This window comes from Acipenser ruthenus, chromosome 15 (assembly GCF_902713425.1).
Source record: "Acipenser ruthenus chromosome 15, fAciRut3.2 maternal haplotype, whole genome shotgun sequence".
NCBI lineage: Eukaryota > Metazoa > Chordata > Actinopteri > Acipenseriformes > Acipenseridae > Acipenser > Acipenser ruthenus.
Window position 1 is genome coordinate 23167236 of NC_081203.1, and position 25896 is coordinate 23193131.

A 25896-nucleotide genomic window follows, 5' to 3' on the forward strand; every position below is an offset into this window, starting at 1 on the left:
AAATCTGCAACTGTTTAAGAGCTTAAAACAAGTCAATAGGACTGTGTAGCCACTTAACCTCCTTGTGCTCCATCTTTTGGGTGAGACTTTGTTGTAAGTGACTGCAGCTGATGCACAGTTCACTAACCCTAGATTCTGTAAGTCGTCTTGGATAAAGGCGTCTGCTAAATAAACAAATAGTAATAATAATATTAATAATAATAAATAATAATCTATTGCCTTCTGTACTAAGGGGCAGTGGTTATGCAAGGGCAGCCACAGCAGTATCAGTCATAGAGTGGTACCACAGTTGTTACATTTTCATGTTTTGCATAGCAAAATGTATTGCAATGTATTATTGAAGAACAATGTGAAAGCACAGTAAATAATGCTAACATTTTTCAAATCTTTCTGACTGTTCAGGGCAAGCATTTATGTGAAGTTGAACAGAACTTTGCATTGCATGCATTTTTTCTGTACGATGTCTCTGGCAGACAACTGACTTACCTTCTGAGCTACTGCATTACAAATTTAAAGCAGGTTTCACCTAGGTTTGAAATGCTACTGGCAATGAGCTGTGTCTTATCTAAATTCTTGGCCGAGTTTGTGTGTACTTCACTATCTGACGGTTTTATTATTGCAAATGTAAGTGTATGGTTTTATTTTATTTTATCTCTGTGGTGATGTGAATGTGTTGTTTCTGGGGTAGGGTTTTTTTTTCCTTAGGTTAAACATTAATAAACCCACTCTAAACAGTTGAAAACGATTTCATAAAGTGCAGCAACTAAAAATGTCACTCCTTATGTCCACCCATTATAGTTGCACGATATGTTTGTAAGGATCATTGTCTTTGATTTAAATATCTCTTTTTAGATGGATACCATCTGGTATCTTGGATAACAAACAACTGAATTTGTACAGGCCATTCTGTCTATGATTTAGGCCCCAATTTAAACTTGTGAGCTCCAGGCCTGGATGTACAGCTATGGCCAAAGGTTTGCATCACCCTATAGAATTAACACATTTTTCTTCATAAAATCTAATGAAACCTGCTGAATAATGCTACGTTAAGTTATTGAATTACATACCGCTTTGTAGTTTTCCATACACTTGACAAAAAACTGTCAAACATTGAAAAATGTGACATTTCAGAATCTAACATGAAATACTGTACTACTATTATGGCTTCTGGTAGACTTTTGCGATATCATTTTGTAGGTTCTTTGATTACATGGTGTTAAATGAAAGATCTAAATTATGTTCATATAGTTTTTTTTTTTTTTTAAAGTATGTCTCAATCCTAAAATACTAAGTGATGCAAAACTTTTTCGCCGTAGCTGTACAGTGCTGCTGTCTTCCAGGTCACCCTTCTGTGTTTGTTTGGGGGTAAGAAGAATTGTTGAGCCAGAAAAACTGCTCTGCTCTCATTTAGGTAGGTCAATAAGCCTTAAACATCTTATTTTTATTTGTCTTGAAACAGACCTGGCTCCAGAGCTGTTGTAGCTAGTAGCTGGGATGTAAATAGGGCTGCACTGCTTGCACTTCCGTGCTTCAACACAAGAGAGGGTTATAACCTTAGCAACAGCACTGCATAATATTATGCAGGCCCAGATCCTATCTCAATCATGTATAATTAGCAGGCCTATAATTTCTATCACATTTCAAGGGAGTCACCCACATTCTTTTTCATGCAGGCCTAGAAATATATATTTTTACAAATCCACTCCCTGGTTTTGAAAAGCAAATTGGAACACTCTGTCTCTGAACAACTCCCAGTTGTACTTGGAAAGAAGATATAACAGAGTTGCCAAAACAAGTATCTGATTATGCTTTTAAACTCTGACTAGGTATACATGGGTGTTGCTTCCTCTAGAATAAACAAGAATACGATGGTTTTTAAAGGTTCATATTGTCAGAAATGTATCCATTGTGAGATAGCAGGGAGGGGGTTAAAGCCTCCCTGAAGAAAAAAAAAAAAAAAAAAACATGTGAAAATGCACGTTGGTTTATTGTTTAATTGTTTTGTTAATTGTTAATCAGTTTTGTTAATTGTTTCTAGCTTAATGGGCCCCTGCACCTGGAGATTATTATTAAATTAGAACCGGGTGCAGGGTATAAAGGACAGGCAGTCAGATTATTCGGGGCTGCTGAGGAGAAGGAGGCAGAAAGGTGTGCTCTGCTTCCTGGCAGTCGGGAGTTAAAGAGTAAGTGCTGTATCAAACCAGTGTGTTTTGTAAGGACGGGGAAACAGCGTAGCTGTCCAGTGTTAGTCAGGGTGTTCCTGTGTGTTAGTTAGTGCTCGTACAGAGCTAGGTGTTTATTTTGTGTGTTTTGTTTGATTTCTGGGTGAATTAAAAACAGCGCACCAGCGCTTAAAATCCATTTCTGTCGTGTTGGGTCTATTTTTAAAGGGGCAACGAACCCGAGTGGGTGAGTTCTTTTACATTTGGTGGCAGCGTGTGTGGGCGCCCCTATGACCCAGTAAAATGGATTTTAAAGAACTGATCGAGAAGATCAAAGCAGACAGAGGTGGAGACAGGAGTTAGGGCTACCGGATCCGGAGCCCACAGAGCTAGACCTGCTGCTCCAGAAGTGAGAGCAGGCATGGGTAACTCCGCAATCTCCCAAACCAGAGGGGGAAGAGTTGCCGCCGCCCGAGCCAGAGGGGGAGGAGCTGCCACCATCCGAGCCAGAGGGGGAGGAGCTGCTGCCGCCCAAGCCATAGGGAGAGGAGCTGCCGCTGCCAGAGCCCAGAGGGGGAGGAGCTGCCGCTGCCAGAGCCCAGAGGGGGAGGAGCTGCCGCTGCCAGAGCCCAGAGGGGGAGGAGCTGCCGCTGCCAGAGCCCAGAGGGGAGGAGCTGCCGCCGCCAGAGGGAGAGGAGCTGCCACTGCCAGAGCCCAGTGGGGAGGAGTTGCTGCCGCACGAACCAGAGGGGGAGGAGCTGCCATCGCCTGAGTTAGAGGGGGAGGAGGTGAAGAGCCCACCTCCACCACAGCCCCGACCACCACCCCTGCGGTCCAGTCCGGCGCCACTGTGTGCAGTCCTGCGCCCCTTGTTCCTGGACACCCTGCTGGTTGGCCTGGACCTCTCTTCGCTAGACCTGGAGCCCAGGAGTCTGCAGAACCGGTCACAGTTTGGCACCTGGTTCCCTGCTCCGCTCCTCCCAAGCACCAAGACGTCACTGCGCTGCTCCCAGATGTCGCTTGAGCTCCCCCTGGTCACTACTTCGATCCCCCTGGGTGATTGGACGTCGCTGCACCGGGCCCCAGCTGCAGACCTCTGCCCGCTGCTGCAACCTCCAGTGCCCAGGTTGTCGCTCCGGTCGCCCCTGACAAACCGGTGGGGTCCCTCGTCGCCGGTGCGCGGTCCCTACCTGGCTGGGCCGGGACGTGGACCGATCCACCCTCGAGTTCGCCCGTGGAAAAGGGCGAAAATTGACATTTGTGGACTCGAAGGTGGGTGGTTGTGTTTTAAGGGAGGAGGTGGCCGTGGAATGGCCGTCAGTGTTACACACTTTTGGGGGGGGGGATGTGTGAGATAGCAGGGAGGGGTTAAAGCCTCCCTGAAGAAAAAAAAAAAAATGTGAAAATGCATGTTGGTTTATTGTTTAATTGTTTTGTGTTTTGTTAATTGTTTCTATCTTAATGGGCCCCTGCACCTGGAGATTATTATTAAATTAGAACCGGGTGCAGGGTATAAAGGACAGGCAGTCAGATTATTCGGGGCTGCTGAGGGAGAAGGAGGCAGAAAGGTGTGCTCTGCTTCCTGGCAGTCGTGAGTTAAAGAGTAAGTGCTGTATCAAATCAGTGTGTTTTGTAAGGACGGGGAAACAGCGTAGCTGTCCCGTGTTAGTCAGGGTGTTCCTGTCTGTTAGTTAGTGCTCATACAGAGCTAGGCGTTTATTTTGTGTGTTTGTTTCTGTTTCATTCTTGTCTTCATTAAAAATTAGCGCAACCGCGCAAGAAAATCCATTTCAGTGTCCTGGGTCGTGTTTTTAAAGGGACAACGAACCCGAGAGGGTGAAGTTCTTTTACACCATCTATATGTCACCTGATATACTGTACTGTAATGGTTTTATTTGTCGCTGGGCCTAAATTCTGCTCACCATTACCATTCACTTAATTCACAACTATGTTTTCAAAATGGGATCATTTGGTTTTACTTAGCGGAATATGCAATAGTTATATGCCTAATGTTCATTACCATGAGTTTCCATTTCCAAATACAATTCTTGTTTCTCATAAACATCACAGTAAGACCAATAGTTTACATACATCTCTGGATCAGACTGACAGTGATTCTATTGTTTTGGAGTAATGTGTTGTTTGTCTTGGATAGCTAGTTCGTTAACTCTGTGTTTTAGTTGATTTTAAACATGGTCAATTACCACTAACAATGTACATTGAGTGTTCCTATGATATATTGATTCTTCTTCTCTTTTTTTTTTTTTTTACAAATGATGTGGCATATTTAAATGTCCATAGAGAATTGTTACATGATCATGCAATAGATTACCAATGTGTATTGGTTCTTACCATTGTGGTATCACTCAAAATATGAAAACTTTGCTGCTGTGGTACTATTCGTTCAGAGGCAGTTAGTTATACTAAAAGCAGTTCTAATATAAACCCTATGCAAGAAAGCTACCATTGGGTTAGGATACCATTATAATACCAGTGTATTACCCTGAAGAAACAGAACCATTAGCAGACCGTGTTGCCATTACTGGTTCTGATCCGGTAGTTCTGTTAGGCTTTCTTATGATATTCCAATGGTATACCTAGTGGTTTTCATCACAGCACTAGAACAAGAGATATGGTGAGACAGAGGGCTTAGGTAAGAGAGCCTGGGCAGATCAACTTGGCTTTCAGAGAAGGATACTTCAGTGGGAATCCATCCATCACTTTAACAAGCTGGCCAACAACACAGTGCAACCTTCAAAGAGTGTGAGTTTAGGTGGGCAGTGCTAGATATGGGACAGCAGTGTGGCATTTCATCTTGATCTACGATGAGGTATGGCTCAAAGACAAAGACAAATGAGAACATTACTTTGGAAACGTAGAGTTTCAGTAATAGAAATGAACTTCCTGCAATTAGATACAATTTTATAATCAAGTTTTTGGGGGGATTTAAATCAGTTGTTTATTCATGTTGACTTTTTCCTCATGCTGAATGTGACCATATTTCAATTTATGTGACATAATCTCAGTTTATATTGAAAAAAAAACATTATGTTTAGGCAATGGCAGGGAGAGCTTGACTTTCTGTTTTAAACCAAAATGATTCTCTAAACCAGAAAGAAGCCAGTAATATTCCAGTCTGCTACACTCCAGTATCACCGCAGCCCCATGTCCAGGTATTACTTATTTAACAAGGCTCGGGGCTTGGAGGGCTGGTTTACTCTCCACAGATCTGCTTTAGAATTATACCATTATGCTATAGAATTATAACTGTACACTGTGCTGTGGAAGTTTCCAGCTTTTATTACTTAAGGATACTAAGTGGAAGCTCATTTCCTGCGTTAACCATTCCGTACAGTATCTAATAAAACAACCTGCAGCCTGAAAGCAGTTTGTTATTTATCTTTAATGAAAAATGGAGAATCCATATATAATGGAATTGGTTGAACCTTTGTAAGCTTTGACTAACTTTAAAAAACACTAATGAGTTCTTACCATATGGTTGCAATATAAAAAAAACCTCTGTAACTGAAGAAATTGATACAACCTCCAAATGTCAATTTACAACCCTAAAATATTATGCCCTGCCAATATTTCATAAACCGTGGGGGTGCACCAGTAAGCTGAGAATGAAGGGATATTTTGCCAGAAATCTGGAAGAAACCTGATAAGCTACTTTATATAAAGTAAAATATGAGCAAGGAAAAGTTTTGCTAAGATTAACTAAAAATATGATGTAACATTCAATACCAAAAAAAATAATAATAATACAATTTAAAACAACACATGTTCATCAACATCTATCAAAATGACTTATTTAGTCATTTTAACCCAATTGTACCAAAATGATGAGGCCACACAATATAAAATATTGTATTCGTAACAAAGGCACCATTAATAGCATTTCATTTTTCGGGTGACCAATTCCCCCCCTCCCTTTTTCTCCCCAATTAAGAATGTCCAATTATGTTCCCTTCTCACAGCCTCAGCAGAGCTGAAGGTCAATGGGGGTCCTCCGATCCCACGCCAAGCCGATTACCTCTTTATACCCAGCAGCCTCACAGTGGATGGTGGCGAGCTCCCGGTCCTTGAAAGACTGAGGTCAGTCCTGCAGGTGAGCTCAACGGATGTCAAGCCATTAGGGGCTGCTGTATCGCAGTGAGGTGGCTACCGGAATGCCTGCCTGACCCGTCAGAGCCAATGCTCCCTTTGGAATCGCTAGTGAACACTTTGCATATCCAGGATGCAAACTTTCGCTCCCCTGACTGCATGTCCCACCCTGCACACCGTGTGGTTCTTTATCAGGTGATCACCATACTTGTATAGTTTGCGGTATCAATATGGATTTCTGCTTACTTGCTGGTAGTGGTTGATAGGGAAAGTCCTACATTAAGTCCTGAACACCAAGTGTGTCCACAGCCCAGAAAAGGTTGACAACCACTAGTTTAGGAAAAACACACTAAAGGTGCAGTTTATTTAAACTGCGCTTCCATTGCTCTAATGATGTTTGTACAATTTACTGCACTTTCACTGTATTTTTTCATTCACAGTTGTCAGTTATTTATTTGAATCAGACAATATATAGCATTCATAACACCTTCATAAAGCTTCATAATACACAACATTTTTTACAAACCAAATTCAGTGTCATTGAAAATTCAGCATTTCAAATGTATGTCTGTGACTCAACCATTAACACTTACCATTGTATTTATAGAAAACTATTATTCATTAATACAATTTTGTAGCATTGTAATAGAAAATGTTATGACAAGACATTTGGCAATTTTTTGTATTAATACCTATATTTTATGTGGGTTTTTAAAGTGTTTATGAAGGATTATGCACATGTTTTTACAGTGTTATAAATGCTACATGGTATCCGAATCAAATAACGTGGTACAGAGAATTGACAGAGTTTCTGCTTTGGCTCACCCAGTAAAGTTTTAATTTCGCAACAACAGGCTCATGGTTTTTGAATCCTCCTTTTCGCTATTGATTGAAACTGTTTAGACTTGGCCAGTTTTTAAAGGAAGTGGGTGGGGGGTTTCTGTTCAGTTATACTTCTTTATATGCCAGATATGAATGTTCCCTCCAATATAACTATGCCAAATATAACAAACAAAATACATTAAAATCCAGTTTACATAAACTCTGCTTGAGAAAAATGGCTGCTAGTGCTGGCGTTTTATTTTCTGAATTGGCTTTGAATGGGAATATTCATGGACTGCATTTTTTAAACAATCAAGTAGAGGAGCTTTCGGAAATCATAAAGAAAGGACTGCTAAAGTGTCCCAAGCAGGCATTAACAGGAAATACATGATGTTCTTTTTATGCAGCATGGTACAAAATACCAGAAGCTGTTGTTTTTAAAGCCCTTGTTGAAGCATACAGTTACTGTTGCAGTAGTCAGATAGCCAATGTTTTTTACAGTGGAGTCCCAGTCTGTAACCGCAGGTGGTACTGTAACCCCCTGTCTGAAATACCCCCCTAGTGGATATTTAAACAAAATACGGAGTGAAATAACTCATGAAAGAAAATGATATATTTTCTAAAACCATATAGCTTAAAGAGTAACAATAGAGCTGCCATTTTGAAAAGAACTTTGCTACTTATTCTTTAATCGAGCATTAAAGGAAAGTTTGATTTAACTTCAGAAACCTAAGCTCTTTACCATATGAACTGCAGCTCCCCCAATCGGCAGTTATTGGGACTATTTTTAAATGCATGCCATCTGTGTATACGAGACATAATCCAGATGTATTTAATAATCTTAGTGCTTGTCAAATGTAGAGTGAGAAACTAGGACCCATAAATAATAAGAAGTGCCATGGATTTTCAATTACATAAATGAAATACAGATCCACTTTTTGTTTCAAATGAAAAGTAAAAAATCTATGTAAGACATCAGTCTAAAGATAACGCATAGAGACAGTAATAGGACATACGCCTTATATTGGGGTGGAGCACATTTTTGTAATTATTTATCATTTTATAATTACATTTTTGGGGGGTTTAAATCAATTGTTAATTCATGCTGAGTTTTTCCTCATACTGTAAGTGACCATATTTAAATGTATGTGACACAATTCCAGCTTATATGTTACAGATATTATAGATACCTGGTATGTCTGGCCACTTCTTTTAGGTCCTGTCTACCTCACTGAATTCGTCTTGAAATACAGATGCAAGTTAGGTTGATAATGTAATGTGATACTGTATATGATCCCTACAGCTATGGGAGCTAACAGTATTAAAAAGAGGCGCGATAGTGGGTGCACTTCAAGCAGGAGCCACAGTGGTGAGGACAGTCATGTTGGTAGACTGCTCCAAGACATTGTTCTGCAATGGAAAAGCAAGGAAAAGTGGTCACCACGAGAGGCAGCTAACAGTTATTCATCATAGAAATCCTCTGCCTACCTCTCTGCATGAAATATAAATAAATAATAATGAATAAAGAGATATATCATTCTCATAGATTTGTTTCCATGTGGATAAGTACATACGTGTCTGGTAAATTACATTTATTGTCTTTTATATTCAGTAGGTTGGCACATTCTCTTATGAATTAGAAGCATCAAACAGACATGCCAACTTTTATTTCAGGACAAATTATTAAGAGGAAATATTGGTAGGTAGTTTTGCCAGGCCGTTCTTGGTACCCATTCCTTTTCCTGCAAGTACAGTAATAGCATTAGCAAGTGCGGTTAAAGTTATTACATATTTTCTGAGGACAAAACTGTAAATATTTATTTCTTTATGAGCTACAGTGATATTCAAAGATATGATGTCATTTAAAGTTGGACTCCCTTGAAAAGGGAGGATGATGAGGTGGATGATGAGAGACTGTTCCCACTTTGAGTGGGATGCTGAGGGATACAATTGCACAGTTGCACTTTTTAGCATTTTTTAGGCCCAATTAATCAACAATGGATTAGAAGAAATCGATTAGGTTCTGGTACCAACTCAGATTTAATCAATGTAGACATCACATCACACATAGCTTCAGAAACAGGCTATGACAGGACAGCCAGAACCCCGATCAGCCAAAACATATTCATAATGTTGCCAAGGGGCCAGATTGAGAGTTATTGGATATTTCATTAGGAATGCGCCACACCTTCACCTATTGTATAGCATGTTGTAATTGTACCAGTATGACAGAAAGAATGTGGAGAATTTTGTTTTTGCTTTTCTTATGATTTATCATCTTTAAGGTATCACAATAAAAATTCTACATCCACTTTGTGTAATGCATGAGTATATATTTTCCTGAAATGCTTTTTCTCTTGGGTTGACTAACTGGTAAATGTATTACAGTATCATGGTATCGTATAGGTACAGGTTCACTACACTATGTTGTAATTATGGAAGGGGGTTACCATGACTGATAGTCTGTAATATATAATATATATTTGGGCATGTCTGTATAGCACGCAATTAGTGTCCAAATAATATAACTACTGTTTGTTTTAATGAAGTTTGGGACTACCAACAGGCAGTCAAATGATGTAACTGTCTTCTAAGCCCTAATTATATTTCACAGGTTCTGTAGGTTGCTCCGAAATGCTCGCGCAGTGAATGAAAAACCATAAATGTCAGTGTCATAGTATCATTGCAATATTAGATGCTTGAAAGGAAGTGCTGCAATTTTGTTAGTGGAAGTGTAAAGTAACATTAATGTGAGGGCAGCAGTGTAGAGTAGTGGTTAGGGCTCTGGACTCTTGACCGGAGGGCCGTTGGTTCAATCCCAGGTGGGGGACACTGCTGCTGTACCCTTGAGCAAGGTAATTTACCTAGATTGCTCCAGTAAAAACTCAACTGTATAAATGGATAATTGTATGTAAAAATAATGTGATATCTTGTAATAATTGTAAGTCGCCCTGGATAAGGGCATCAGTTAAGTAATGGTATGATAACTATCACACCTGTGCACCATGTTTACACCTAAAGCTAATGTAGCATATCATCTTCAGTGGGTCTATAATCTGCCAGACATGCCGGGACTCGACTGCTTGTAAAAATATTAGAGTAATCAGAAATATCCATTTCAGAAGAGCCAGTATTAGGTTTTATTGCAGGACGTGCTGTTACTTATTCTCCAGCTGGCTGAAGAGTCAATTATAGTACAAGTACAAGCCAGGAAGGGTTTGAAAGAAACCTATTACATTCATCACCAGGTCTCAAATGTTCTACAAAGAAGTGGCTTTAAGGGCTAACTCATTTAAACATAGCATTTGAGAGTTTGAGAGTGATTCATGATTCTGTACACGGTTTTTTTTTTGTTTTTTTTTATAAATTTAGTCGTCGCCAATTATTTTTACCCCGGTTTTCACCCAAATTTAGCATGCCCAATTATTATCTGTATCCCCGGCTCACCGCTCGAAACCCCCCGCCGACTCGGGAAACGGAGGCTGGAACACGCGTCCTCCGAAACGTGCTCCTTCCAAGCCGTCATTTTTCGCACTGCAGATCCACAGCAATGCCACCAGACCTATAGTGCCGGAGGACAACACAGATCTGGCGGCTCCGCTGCAGAGCCACAGGCGCCCTATCGGCCACAGGGGTCGCTGATGCGTGGTGAGCCGTGGATTCCCCTGCCGACCTAAGCCCTCCCTACCCGGGCAGCGCTCAGCCAATTGTGCGCCGCCCCCTAGGAACTCTCGGTCACGGTCAGCTGTGACATAGCCTGGACTCGAACCTGCGATCTCCAGACTATAGGGCACATCCTGCGAGGAGCTCCTTTACTGGATGCGCCACTCGGGAGCCCTCTGTACACGGTTTTAAAATGATTAAAAAAGAAATTGCTTGGACATAAACCAGTCGTAGGCCTGCAGTGTTAATGTCACTGGAAGTTTTATGCAAAGCTCTATTATCAACCTACTATGTCAATACAAAGTCAACAGTTTGCATAACAGACTTAATGATTATCATCTGGTTACTTTTTTTTTCATTACAGGGAAGCTCTCACAGGTGTTGAAGGTGAGACTAATAATCAAACCTCTTACATCTCAATCTCTTACATTTAGCCTCACATTTATGAAACAGAATGCCTTTCCTAACTAGAAGCATGTTTTAATGGTTTTTGGTAGAGAAAATATTGCTATGATCCATGCTCAATAAAAAACAAAAGATTTAGGGATGTAATGAAAAACAGAAAACAAAACAATAAACACAGCATTTGGAAACCAAATTACATGAATTTAGGTGAGGGAAATATTTTGTAGACCATACTTATTCTACCTTAACTTGCGTTTTTATACCCTTTCATAAAATATTTCATTGAACTTCCTGTTCATTTTTATACATACTCCTAATAATGAGTACTTTTAAAATGGAAATTTCCTAGGCAGGATCTGAAGTCATCTTTTATACAGAGATGTAGGATAGCAAATGGAAATGTCTTGCGGCAAGCTTCTGAACTGATGGCTCTGAACATTTCTGACATGTGCTAATTTGATAGGCTTTTAAAGGTGGGGCAGGTTTGTGGAATGTCCTTCTCTCAAGAAGCTTTAGCTGTTGTGCTGTAAAGGCTAACATAACATTGATCAGAATATCAGCCCTTGTGAAAGAAAGCAAAACACCCTATCAAAATATACCATGGTAACAGCAAAGCAAGTAGTAAACACAGCAATAAACGTAGAGAAACTATGGCAACACATAGACATGCACAATAAACCATAGAGAAGTATGGTAAAGGTATAGTTCAAGTATGTAGGAAAAGCGTGATAAACTTTAACAGGTTGAAGGAGAGAAAGAAAGAAATAGACAAATATCAAAATGTCTAAATATTGGGCTGCCTCTTCTGTAGTACCATAACTGCTGTCTTTGTGGCAAGGATATAAAAGCAATAACACATAACAGGCATGCCTCAGGTGGCGTTCGACATGAGGTGAAGCCAAGTGAACCAGTCTAGGTCTGTGGACTTTGGACCATATTTCAAGACCCTGGAGTGTTTATTAACTCACCCCTCCCATTGTGATTGGTTGTAAAATGAATCAGATATAGAGGTTATGAAAGTTCCAAGCTGTGGTGGTATGGTGACACAGATTGGAACACTTGTTAGCCAATGAGATCGCTCCTCTTAGTCTTGCTGTTTTATAAGCAGCTTTTATGCTTTGAGTGGTTACAGTTTTATGCCATGAATATGTTGGCAGAGGCTTATTATGACCAAATATTGGGATGCACGGCCATTCGTCATCATACTGATGAAACACAAGATTCCTGGGCACCGAAATATTTTTTTTTCCACATGTTTTAATGAAATATTCTTGAGATGTATTGCTGTATATTTATTATTCATAAAAAGGGTTATTATTTACTCCTCCACAGTATCCCTTGGCTTTGTCCAGAAAGACAGAATTGTTCAAACTGTATTGTAAACAGGTTACCAGGAAACAGACTCCTTCACATTACTAGGACTATGGAAATGGCTGCTTAGTTTGATAAGGTTGACAAGCCGTAGTATAAAAACCTTTTTTTTTTTAAAGAGAAAATTCCATGTGAATGGGACAAAAATGAGAAATACAAAAAAGTGTTCAACAGTCACTGATTTTATTACTTTATTTGGTTATTTGGTTCTCATTTTGTGTTGTTTTTTTTTTTCTTGGTAACCCCCTTCCATTTTCTCAAAAAAAACTAATAAAAAAATAATTTGGGGTTCAAGACAGAATTAATTGCATGTTAAAATGTGTATCATTTTGTATAAAAAGTTTTAATTGAAATATAAAAGTCATAATGTAAAAGGCATAATACCAATCATTTATCTCATTTCTAATTGAGGCCTCACTCACATACCTTTTTTTTTTCTTTAAATATAAACACACAATGTCCTTGGCAACATTACGAAGATAAGGGAGCTACAATGAAACCAGGCACTGGAACAAGCAAGCCTCTGCCAACATCAACACAAGATGACACAGTCATGCAGGTTAAGATAAATGTGCTGAGGAAAACACTCAGGTATGCTGCCATTCACTGCAAAAAAGGGAGTGAGACTAAACCAACTGTAGCACAGGTTACAGTAAACACTGAAAAACACACCGCACATTTCCTGCAGTTCCTACGGTTTTTTTTCTAGTGCATTTTGTATGCATCTCTAACTAAATGGGAGGTACCTGTAATGCTACTTCTGTTTATATAGGGGGATGTGGATATGTTATATAGCTGTTGTATAGTACCTTCTTGAGCTAGGATTTGAGCTAGGAGATAAAAATGTATACCTTCTAGTATATACAGCAATACATCACAACGGGACGAGTTATCTATTTTTTTTTAGCTCTTACCGGACAGCAGCCAACACCACTTGATGGGGGTCACTTTTTAGCAACCATTTGCAAGTGATCTTCAGCAGCACTGTAGTGGCGTTACAATGGCAAAGTAATTATTCTGTACCAAGATAGTAACAAAGATTGTTACAATGGTATGATTCATGGCAGAACGGAACCACACTGGTCTGCTATTGTTTCTTCTGGGAAATTAAATGAGTGACCAATACTTTATATTATTTCCAATATTATGCTATCTATAATGCTACAGATAAACTGCAACCTCCTGGTACCCTTGCTGTAGGTTACATAGCCTGCTTGCAAGCCAAACTAGTAGAATGACTTTTGTACTTTTGGAGGAGGCAGTGTGGTCCAGTGGTTAAAGAAAATGTAACCAGGAGGTACCCGGTTCAAATCCCCCTCAGCCACTGACTCATTGTGTGACCCTGAGCAAGTCACTTAACCTCCTTGTGCTCCGTCTTTCGGGTGAGACGTAATTGTAAGTGACTCTGCAGCTGATGCATAGTTCACACACCCTAGTCTCTGTAAGGCACCTTGGACAAAGGCGTCTGCTAAATAAACAAATAATAATAATACTACAACATAGGAAAGAACTGCTGAGAGGTGTAATTGAAATATCAGCATAAAAACAAGCAGAGAAATAAACACAAAGGGAAGGGTGGGGTAGTCATAAAGTAGTGCTTAAGAGGTAAATGAGTTAGCATTTTAAATTGTTTTCAGTGACATTTAAAAAAAAAAAAAAATTCTGTAAGATAATTTGGGGGAGTTTGGTGTAATGGAGTTGCATTCGTAACTTAAAGGAGAAGCCACAGTTTCCTCTGGAACATTCTTTGTTTTTAAGAAATGCTTTTCCCTTCACTGAATTTTGCAATACTGCACCCTGAAGCTTACTGTGTTTCACTTCCTGCATTACTCATTTTAAGAAACGATTGACTAAAATAAAACTGTCAAAAAACCAAACAAACCATGACAACTAATACAAAATAAATGAAACTATTTTACATCATTGCACAAATTCTGCCTATCCTTAATTGGTAATTCATACTTGAACACACAAGCATCAACTGAAACAATTACATCTCAAAGAAAGCCCAGATGTGACAAGTTACAGCCAACTTCCTTTCAGAACAGTCGTTAACTACTATAGAACATAATAAGCACTCAGAACCCGATTGGCTGAGAGAGTGTCTAAGTGTTTAGAAGGTAAGACTTTTAGAAGGTAAAACTTTTAAGTTTTCCAACAAAAGGTGAATATTCAAAGGCTTTTTTATTTATTTATTTATTTATTTATTTGGGGGGAGGGGGGGTTAAACTATACACATGTAAAACAATACAATAATTCAAGGTGACAAATGCTTAAGGGTTAATCATTTGCATTTTATTTATTTAAGCTGTACAATATAAGTTTGCCCTGCATTATAACAAAGACTGTAGTGATCATGCAAAGTCTTTGTAGCCTTGTGGTTAAAGCAACCAGCATGATGCCATGTCATAAACATGTACAGCCTGAAAGTGTGCATGTACAAACAGACAGTTAACTTTGTTATGTGTCTCTACACAAATTAATTCATAAAGTGAGTGAAAATCTTTGAAAAAAAAGGAAGATTGTACTTTGCAGTATTAATGAAATCTATATTTTTAAGTATGATTTTCCATCAATGATGACTCTAACATCTGGTAGTTGACTGCGACAGGATTTATTTATCCCGAGACAAAAGCGAAAGGGCTAACAAGTCAGGGTCATGGCACACAGTAGACACTATCTCTATTAGAAAATGATTTACATCAAGGATGAAGAGATTGAAATATTTGTATTTTAGTTGTTCCTAAGTTTAGAGAAAGGAAATGCTAGTTATTTTTACTATTCATAAGATTAGGTTAGGGAAATATTTAAACAGAAGATGTTAAATTCTCAGAGTACTTCTATATTGTCAGAGTACTTCTCACCAGGTGAATTGACCACCTGTATTTTACTTGGCTGGTTGTGCAGCATTGTGGTTGAGTTTCCTCACAGGTCCTGTTGCCATCACTCAGTACATAACAACTAGGTAGGTTGCACTGAAAACATTAGAGCCAGAATTATTTGCCCATCTCATCCCGCTGTCTGTGAGGGCTATGGCTAATTTAGCAGTCTCCTGATAAATGAGTTACAAAACTGCGTGCCAAGCCAATATACACACGGTAATGCTTGAAAGAAATGTGGATTCTGCTGTAAGTATGCTGGTGTGTGGCCCCTTTTATTATGCATACCACAGTTCTTTCATTATAAACCTCACCATTCAAATCAGGGTGTTAACCAGGGTTTTTGAAACTCTGTTTCCTTATGTGTAGCAAGCACCCTAGCATTTCTATGGTATAATTACCAGGCTTTATTCATCCTGGTATCCTGGTTCAAACATATGCAGAAAATCATGTTAAAGCAAACATGTGAAAGCATATTATAGACTGCTAATCACGTCACTCAATAAGGTAAGCAGCTAGTTGGTTAATAACAGTTAGTGTTGAAAGGGTGGAACAATTTCACAATCCAGGTAAAATTACCAAGGAATTGATATTTTAACACTTGACTTTGACAGGCAAAAATAAGTTGAAAAAAATGTATATATTTGAATTGCATAATCTGACATTTGCATTTAGGGTTTAGAAGCATGACACTTGTTTGAATGCACTCTCTGGTTGTCCTGTTTGTGAAAATAACATCATCTCAGTTGTTACACGGCCAAAAGTCACAAGCAGCAAAGGGTTTATTGTAGTTTGCATTCTATCATCTTTGAACTCCTGGCTTGTTTTCATTCAATTCCCCACTCATTTGAATAACCCTTTGTCAGTGTAAATCAATGTCCACATATTTATAATAGCTGCGTACATTTCTATAGACAAAACCGTATCAGGCCATGGTATTTTAGACCTCAAAACTCCTGAACTGCAATATGTGTGTAAAAAGTATAGCTTTACTGTTCTCTTGCTTGGTTTTCATAATTTCTAGACTATGTTGTAAGTTGCCTGGGGCATTATGACTTCTAAACAGCTGTTCCAATTATCTTTATCTGTGATGTAGAGCCCCACAAAAATCAAGGGCTCACCTAGTAAAGGCATTGCTATATAGAATGCAGGATGAGTCATGCAGTCAGTGGAGCAAAGGTTTGAGTCCTGGCTGTACCAAGTTGTGGTTGTGATCTGACTGGAGCATTGTTTGGCAAAGTGAAAAGGTTTAACTTATTTAAAGGTTTCTTCTAATACCCTATTTAAGTTTTAAAATGGCTAACTAATCAGGAAACTAGACCTTTTCACAATGCAAAATGTGTTCTTGGCTTACTCTATAAGGGAGTACAGTAATTTATCAAAATCTCTAGGAAGTTAAAGTTAATCCAATTCTTGGATCGGATGTTTTTTTCATAACACGTGATTTTTTTTTTTAATAAAGCAACTCTGACTCGCATTAATGTTTGGCATATCATTTGATTAATCTGTTTTAATCTCAGAGATTTAATTTCACACCCCTCCTAAGCAGTGCCACAGTTGTTTCTAAAGATCTTTTAACGCCAGCGAATATGCAACTACATATTCTATTCACACCCTCCCTGCTTAAAGCTTCATCAGAAACATGCATTCTAAAATACTTAGTACTACATTGTGGGACTTTGTCAATGGCAAATCCATCTAAGATGTTATCACCTAAAACAAATTCTACATACCACACATATTTTTAAATGCCCCCCTTTTACGTGTGTGCCATCCATTTATCGCTAACTTAAATGTGCACAATACAACATTGTGGCATTTTAAATTTCCTGCAAATAGTTAAGAGGCAGTGATATAGAGGCTCACACCACACTGAATTCAGAAAAAAAGAAAAAACTGAGGCCCTCATATTTTCAGGGTGGGCAGATATTTTAAGGCTTTCCAATCTGACGCAAACTGTAGTTCTCCCTTCAGTGGCTAGCTTCCCATATTTTTGGTTGCTGAAGGTGAAAAATGCATGCAGACAATAGAGCTTTGTAGTATGCCACAGTTGCAGGACAGCTGTCAATATGTTGACCTGTGTTGTGGCCCATTACCATGACGTCCAAAGCACCATGGCACGTCTGGAACTCCCACAGGGAGAGGCTGCTGAACAATTTTATATTTATGGTTGTTCCAGTTTTTTAAAAAATAACAAAGGAAAGAAATGGAAGCCCTCAGAGCTTAGGGGTTTACATTAAACAAATAATAATAATTTATAGAACTACTGAAACTCTGTGGTTTGTGTCGTCAGGTTTAGCACTTAAAGCTGTGCTGACAGTCACCGGGGTCATTTATACTGTGAGACGTTATCAAAAGAGCTTCTTACATTTTAAGTCTTTAGTTGTTTTTTTAACATAATAACATTATTAGTGGTTTAATCTAAACTGCAAAATGAATTGATTGAATACATTGAATGTTAGTATTTCTAAAAATAGGAAGTGTTAGCAACCATTTTAGGTGTATCATTTTTGAAATAATAACAACAGTTAAAGGTATTTATTTAAAAAATCAGGATAAAAAAGTGACCTCCAGTTTCCATTGTTTTGCAGAGAAACCTGAGTGTTTGATTCACTTTTTCTTATTACCTGCACTAATCAAATGGTTAATCCAGTTAGGTCTAATTGATGTGACTGGGCCTGCTATATTATATATGCACCTGGAGAGCATGTTGAGTGAGTGAGGTGCGACTCATTTTTTGTGGGTTTACAAATAGTTATAAAAAAAAGCATTATTAACTAGACACTTTATTGTTTTTAAACACTGATTATTCAGGGTGCGAGGCCAAAAAACACAGTTTTCTGACCTTTACCTCTAATGGGTTTCTGCACTGTTGTCTGGGATTCAGAAATGGTGACACATTGGTCATAGGCTGGCCTTAGTTGTAACACTTGGACATTCTCTAATAGTAAAGTAGATATCCAGTCAGTTTTGTGAATGTTGGTAATTAAAGAGTTTTTAGTTCGACTGCTGCACTGGAAACCTATATTTTGAAGCATGACATTTAAAAAAACCAGACTAAAACCCCTTTATCCACTAGGTGTGATGAGCTTTATGGTTTGTAGTGTGTTTTTGAATGCCTGAAGGCTGCTATAAACATGTATCATATGGAAGGTACAATCAGCCCTATCCTGTGATCTGTGAACATATTCAAGACTCAATGCTGATCATTTGATCTTACTACCAGGTTGGAGAGGGACACATTCCTTTGTTATGTAATGGACCAACCTGACGATCCTTTGATTACAATGTGGGAAAAGCAAGATTCTAACTAAAAAACAAGGTTCCACTGTGAGCGCCTTAAATTATAGTCATTATTATGCCAAATGCAAAACACATTGGAACTTGTTTTCCTTTCTTTCACACGCAATACCAAACAGAACTGCTAGCACCTGTTTGAAGCAAGTTGTCTTTGTCTAAACAAACCGCACCCTTAGGTCACATGGGCAGCTCTTATATTTTGTGATTCAGGGAAAAAAAATCCCCTTTGTAAGCATTGCGTGTGTATTCCAAAACAATAAAAAAACAAACAAACAATTATTCTGGCACAAATGCTGATTGTGGTGCTTAGTTTGATAAAGTGATCATTGTACAGTATGTTCTTCCACACAAAACTGTCTTTGTAGGGTGGAATGTATTCCATATGTGTCGGGTTTTGTTTTCTGGTGCTTTTTAAAATCAGCATACAGCATACTGGACCTACAGACAAAATGTGTGGTGCTGTGTGCTTGGTATGGCCCATTCTCCCTCCCTTTTGCACACTGATATCTGGTTAAAAAAAAAAAATAGAGCAGTTTTTAAAAACAGAACCTTTAATGCAAACATTTCAACCCAATTGTGCAGCTAACATATTTAAAGAAGTAAATAAAATGATGGCTGCGTGTTGCCTTCTTTCTACCAGTGCTGGTTTATGTGTATGACCTAGACAAAAGAAAGACAAATACAGAATTAATAGCGAACTGTACACATATCCTCTATCAGTTGAACTTCAAGGATTCAGTAAGTAATACAGCCACCATGGGCTGCCGTATTGCCTATCATGACTTAAACTGATTTGCAACAGGAATAGTGAGTTTTCCATTCCCCAATACATGTCATTCTATTTGCATAACAAATTAATCAGTCATATGACATTTATGCAATGTGTTTGCTACATTTGTGGTTTAACTGTGCATGATCGATTTAATAGTTTCACTGTATAAATGTGTGCCAGATGGTTGCTAGATTGGCATATGACATGACAACTACATTACTGATACACTGAAATATATATATATATATATATATATATATATATATATATATATATATATATATATATATATATATATATATATATATATATAATTTTGTAGGCATACAAATACTGTACAACTGTTTAATACATGTGATTCATACTGTGCATAGGATAATACTTTCCAGTTATACCCAAGTAATTTAATAATCTAGGCAATAGTTACTTTATTTATAAAAGAATGCCTTTTATTCTTGGAAATGCCTGTGTTGGTATATTTGTATTTATTTATTTTACAATATATTTAATATGTGGCCCAATGCAGAGGGATTCTTGAAGTAGGTTAAAATGAAGAAACAGATCATTGTAGTACTGTGGTTATGTTTCAAAATACTAGTGTTCTTATATTGTTCTACATATGTTATGTTACAGTATGTTGGTAAAAGATAAGCCTATGAAAACACGGCATAACTTACGCAATTTCCATACATGCATCAGAACCTGAGGCTCTGTATAATTCTTGTACAGTAATTGTTGTTGGTAATTTTTAGCATGAATCACTATTGTTCTTTTTGTTTTGTTTTTTATTTGTGGTTTAGAATGTACACCCTTAAAATCACTGCCAATGGTACAAAGCATTTACCTTAACTCTAATTTATTTGAAGGTGTGGCTTTCAGTTCCTCCATGTCCAAACCCTATGAAGAAAAGGAAGAAAAGAAAATGGAGAATTTAGCTGCTTCTTTCATGTTTAGACAATACATTCTGAGATTGCAGCACAACAAGATACGTATATATTATATATCAGACAGAGATCTACATGCCTATAAGGGAAAATTCAGTGACTAAAATAAGAAATAAACTGATGACATATGGTCCAGTCAGTTTGAAGGCAACTACCAAATGCTGATTTGAAATACCTTTAGTTTTTTGTTTTGTTTTTTTACATTAAACTTAAATATTTTATTGGCTACAATTAGAAAAAAGGTAGGCTTTTTATATATACAAAAAAGTAATGGTTTACAGGGTTAAAACGTAGTGCTTATTTTGAAGGCAACAAGGAGCATTATTATCTAGAAGTGTGCATTACCTAGATGTGAATAACGAATTACGAACTTAAGGAATATTGTGTGTGAAAAGGATTACAGTATCCGAGTGTGGCATGCGAGCATGGCCCATCATATCACTATCACTATGTGTGATAACAGAGGATCAGACAGCAGTAGATTAAACCATGTCTATATATAGCTTGCCACCTGTCCTGGTTATAATCTGAAGTTAGTGACACAGCTGAAAAGGACTGCATGGTCATTTGTATCACATAGGGTGATTCATTAATGGTGGCACACTTTCCTAGCCTTATTGCCACATTACTACAGGAATCCTTCCATTCAAACCATAATCAGAAGCAAATAACTTCCAGACACTTCCATCCTGCATGTTTTAAGGGCAGCAAGTTTCAGTAAAATGTTGCAGCATTTGGCTCAAAACACCTGACACCTGCAATGGATACTGCATTTTGTTTAATGTTTAATATCTTCCCTTCCATAATTAAGAGAATAAAAAACAACCAACCTTTAGGTCCAAACAGGGTAGCATAACATGGCCTGTGACAGTAAGGTTTTCCCTCTCGCTGCAAAGGCAAAAGTACATTTTTGGCCAACTATGCATGTCTTTCATCCATAATTATGAAACACTCAATGGTGGTAGATTAGATTTAGCAACACTAAAAGAAATACAATTCATTGACAAATGTCACCATAACTCAAGATTCATTATCACAGATGTTGAATGTTTATAGGTGTATGAAAACTGTTTCTTAATCCAAGGCTTCATAAAGACTGCACCTTACTACTAATCAGTTCTTTATTTTGGTCAATTATCTCCTGAAACAAAGGACCATATTCACAAAGCTTTAACATGAGTTATCATCCATGAAAATGTTCTAGAGTGTTGTCAAAAAGCCAACAACATTCGTGAATGGTGGTCTGAAAATCAAACATAATTTTATTTGTAGAAGTAATACTTTGAAAAAAACACTTAAGAATACTCATTAGTTAAAGCTTTGTAAATAGGCGTCTTTATTCATATTTCTTGTCAAAACTACACACACTAAAACATTTCAGATGAGACCTTGGGTGGGGTGCATGATAGTGTGAGTACACAGGCTGACCATCAGTGATTAATCAAATGATCTGATGCACTGAGACATTGAAACATCACCCCCAGTGTTAGTTTACAAACCTGTACAAATCTTACCTCTGCATGGGAGCCAGATGACAGGGTCTTGCTGCATTTCTCACATTTTAAACAAGGTCTGTGCCAGTCTTTGCCAAGGGAGGTGACTTTCTCAGCTGTACGATTAAACACAAAATAAGAATATAGATTACAAATAAAATGCACAATATTTTATCTGCAACACTCCCACACATTTGATTATTCATGCCACCCCCAAAGTTAGCTTTCCAAATGAAAAGTATCATCTAAATTATTGTGAAGCTTGGCAACAACAATAATTAAAAAAAAGACTTATAAAGCTCTTCGTGTGTGAGATACACCTCCGAGCACTGTAGATATTGAGTAAAAAAAAAACTACACTAATAAAATTAAGAGATAGAGGCCTTGGCAATTGCAAAGGCCAAACTATATAAATAAGTCTTCAAGTTCTAATTTTGAAAAAATTAACAGAATCGATCCCCAAAACCTTTTGGAATTGAGTTCCAGGGACTATCCCTCAAGAACCCTTTGCAGATTATAATGTCAAAAAAAATCAGCTATAAAAACCTACTTATCGGCTCAGGAAAGCATTTCTGTTGGCAATTACAAAATTCTAAACGCTACTGTTAAAATCACAGGATGTATTCTGCTGACATATATTTGTTCATTGCAATTTGTGTATGAATATTATTGTCTGAGAATTCAAAAATAAATGGATATGGAGCTAGCCACTGATCTTATGTGATAAGGGTGTCAGCTTTGGTGGTTTGATACAGGGAGTGGTTTCTCTGGTTTGCTGGGAATTTGATAAGGTCTTTAGTAAGGGGAATGTGTGGGAATCCTAAGGCTATGTTTTTCCAAAATAAATGTAGTATATGGGTAGGGGTTTGACATATGCCATTATGAGGCACACCCATCCATAAAACAATCTGCAGTATCTTTGGAAGAAATCTGAATTGCCACACACCCTTTCTAGATATGAATGCTATCAATCTTCAACCACTGTGTTTGTTTATATTATTTAAAATGGCCTCTAATAAAGATAACGTCAGGGTACAGCTTTTGTGAGGACTGCAGCAAAACTTAGAATTACTTCAAACTTTGCCTTGGGCGTCACTTTGTATTTGCTAGTTAAACAGTTGCTCACCTTTTCTTTACACTGTTTCTTGAACATGTTTTCAATGTGTTACTGATTTATTGTTTTGTCACTTCCTGCCTGTGTGGTAAGATTTTACATACCCGTTTCTGTGTATATAGTGCTAGGGTAAGGCGTGCACATCAAGTTAGAAATAAATCATAAGATACACTTGCATATTGATAAAACGCCTTAGTAAAGAGATACAGTATATGAACTATGGAACTCCCTTCTTCCTACAAAAGAGTTCACTCTCCCTTGGGGTTGGGTGGAGTGTCAATGTCAGGGCAGTGGAAAGATGGTGCTTTTACATTAATGAGGCTTCAATCACCCGTGCTTTGCAATACATCCACTTCCATGAGCCCTAGTTTCATGGCTTAAAGTAAACTGAAAGGAAGTCGCGTTTCATTAGCATCTTGAGGAGAATGATTAAAGCATTCTAAGCACAGGCTGAGTGAGTGCCAGATGTCATAATTGGTGCCTCAAATGTTTTCAACTTTTGACCCACAGATGTCACACACAACTTAATTTTCAGACGAATACAGATTTAATACCTTGCCACAAATGAAATAGACTTATTTAGTTACTAGATTTTAAAATGATTCAACCAGAAGTTCTCTTCTGAAGACCACTTCTCCTTTTTGAGTGTGCACTAGGAGCGTGCAGGTGTCCATCTGTTATTTAAACAACAATGTTCACCCTAGTAACAACAATGATAATTAATTTTCATTTTTGTAATTCTAAAAGCTTTGCAATTGTGTATATTTTAATTTTTTGCTGTTGGATCAAATTGCGGAGGATAATATAATCAATGGTGTTTGAAGCTGTGATACTGCTGAAGTAAGTCTAACTGTTTAAAAAAAAAACACATGGCACTCACTCTATAGTCAGCATCTGCAAACATGTAGTTGGGGCTTTGAACATTTAATAGGTCTTATCCAGCCTTGATTGCTAATGCTTTTAAGTGGACCCATTTACAAAACAATAACAATAAGTATGTAATTACACTTTAATATATAGAGTAATTTTTAAACCAAAATAAGGATCAGGTTAATCATCACAAAGTTAGGTTTATTATGACTAAGATGTTTTATCTTCAAAGTAAAAATAAAAAAAAGCAAAACTACTGTCTGGAAACTGAAACGTATGATATTAGGAGGATTATCAAGCAATTATCCTCAAGAGCTTCTGTTTATCTTTCATATTAGCCCATTTCCTCTCAGTTATATTCCCTGGAGAACAGAGCTGTCTATGTTGTGATCTTTGCAGTCCCTGTTTAACCTGCTGTGCTACCACACACACACAGCAATGTTTGCAGCTAAAGGATGTGAGTTAACATAATGATTTTATTTTTGTTTTTGGTAACTGGGGAACAGATTTTATTCTGCTATGAACATAATATAGGAATGTATTTTGAATAATAAGATCCAATGAAAAATAGAAAAAAAAAACAGTTGCCATAAATACCTAACTTGAATAATTTGAAAAAAAGAACGGTCACAAAAACAATCTGCACACATGCTCTGTCTGTCCTGTACTGTCTTATTACGATAGAAATGCAATATAAATAACAGTAAAATAAACATACGCAGTTTAAATCCAAAGTACACAAAAAAAAAGGCGTTGGCACTTAAAGATTAGCCAATACTCAATTTCTGTTAAAAAAATAAAAAATAAAAGTACAAACGCAAATGCACAAAAAAGGGGAAATCAGGGTTAGGAAAGTACAGTATGGGCTAAATGTATTTCGTACAGCCGGAGATTGCACTACACATTATAAGCAAGCTGGACACAAATCTAAACCAGTTCATGGCAGGTACAAGGGTCATCATGTTTTATGTTAACTTGTGTTTGAACTGATGCAAAAGCAAATAGCTTGTCATTTTAATCACAATGAAATAAAGAAGATCTTACTTATTTTTAAAATCTGACAAAATAATTTTCAGAAGTCTGAAGCAGTGGTTTAATGAAATGCATAGCTGCTATTATTGCCTTGTTTACGATGAACAGCCCACCACATTCCAGAAACGTGCTCTGTACTGTTGCAAAAATTCTTAGAAGTTTTGATGATAAACAACAGTCCTATGCATGCTGTATAAAGTCCATCATGTTTTACAAATACTGTACACCAATTACCTGTATTGAAAACAAAACCACGAATAGCAGGATAATATAAAGCCATAAAAAATGACATTTTGAAATACATAACGAGGTAAACATAAAAAAAGAAAATCAAATTCCAATAAATCGAGTCAGAAACGATACTTAACTATATAGTGTGTAGAGTTCTGCTTATATCATATATTATGTATATTTATTGATATAAAAAGTATAAACATTAGTTCGTTATATGTGGAGTATATCTTATATTAAAGGTTAACTTAACGTTGCTTGAGATAAGCATGCTACTAAACACTACACAACACATACTTCATCATTTTTAAATACTAGTTTAAATGCTAAAAGGAAAACAAAATAAACATTTGTCTTACCAAAATAGACTTCCTTATCGCATTTTGGACACTTGGGCATATTTGCAAATTGTTTGTATGTGTGCAGGTAATTCCTCTTTGTAGTACTACAGTAGCAATGATGCTGTCACCTGTTTTAAAAGCCACGCCTCACAAGCCGAACTGTAAATTACAAATGATCAGTTCTCTCTTATTTATAGTACAGAAGTATTTTGCACACGAGAGGAAACAAGGGAGAGGCTTATTCTGCACACGACCCTGTAAAAAACGAAGCCGAAAATACCAATAACAGTGTAAACTTGCTAAGAAATTATGACCCAACCTCTTATTTCAATCAGAGGAAGGAAGTCAAAGTAACCGCGAGTCAGTAGAGCTCTCCTGCACAGCCCCTAT

The 25896-nt window shown here is 37.6% G+C and overlaps 1 protein-coding gene across 1 annotated transcript; it reads right to left on the bottom strand.

Moving 5' to 3' along the window:
• Positions 1-19242: 19242 nt before the first annotated feature.
• Positions 19243-25683, bottom strand: LOC131697578 (cysteine-rich protein 1). Its single transcript, XM_058987495.1, has 5 exons — positions 25525-25683; positions 21940-22034; positions 21256-21313; positions 20326-20378; positions 19243-19369 (listed from the first exon to the last, which is right to left on the bottom strand). Exons 1-4 carry the CDS (start codon positions 25562-25564, stop codon positions 20338-20340), a joined length of 234 nt encoding a protein of 77 aa, XP_058843478.1. The 5' UTR covers positions 25565-25683; the 3' UTR covers positions 19243-19369; positions 20326-20337.
• Between the last annotated feature and the right edge of the window lie 213 nt (positions 25684-25896).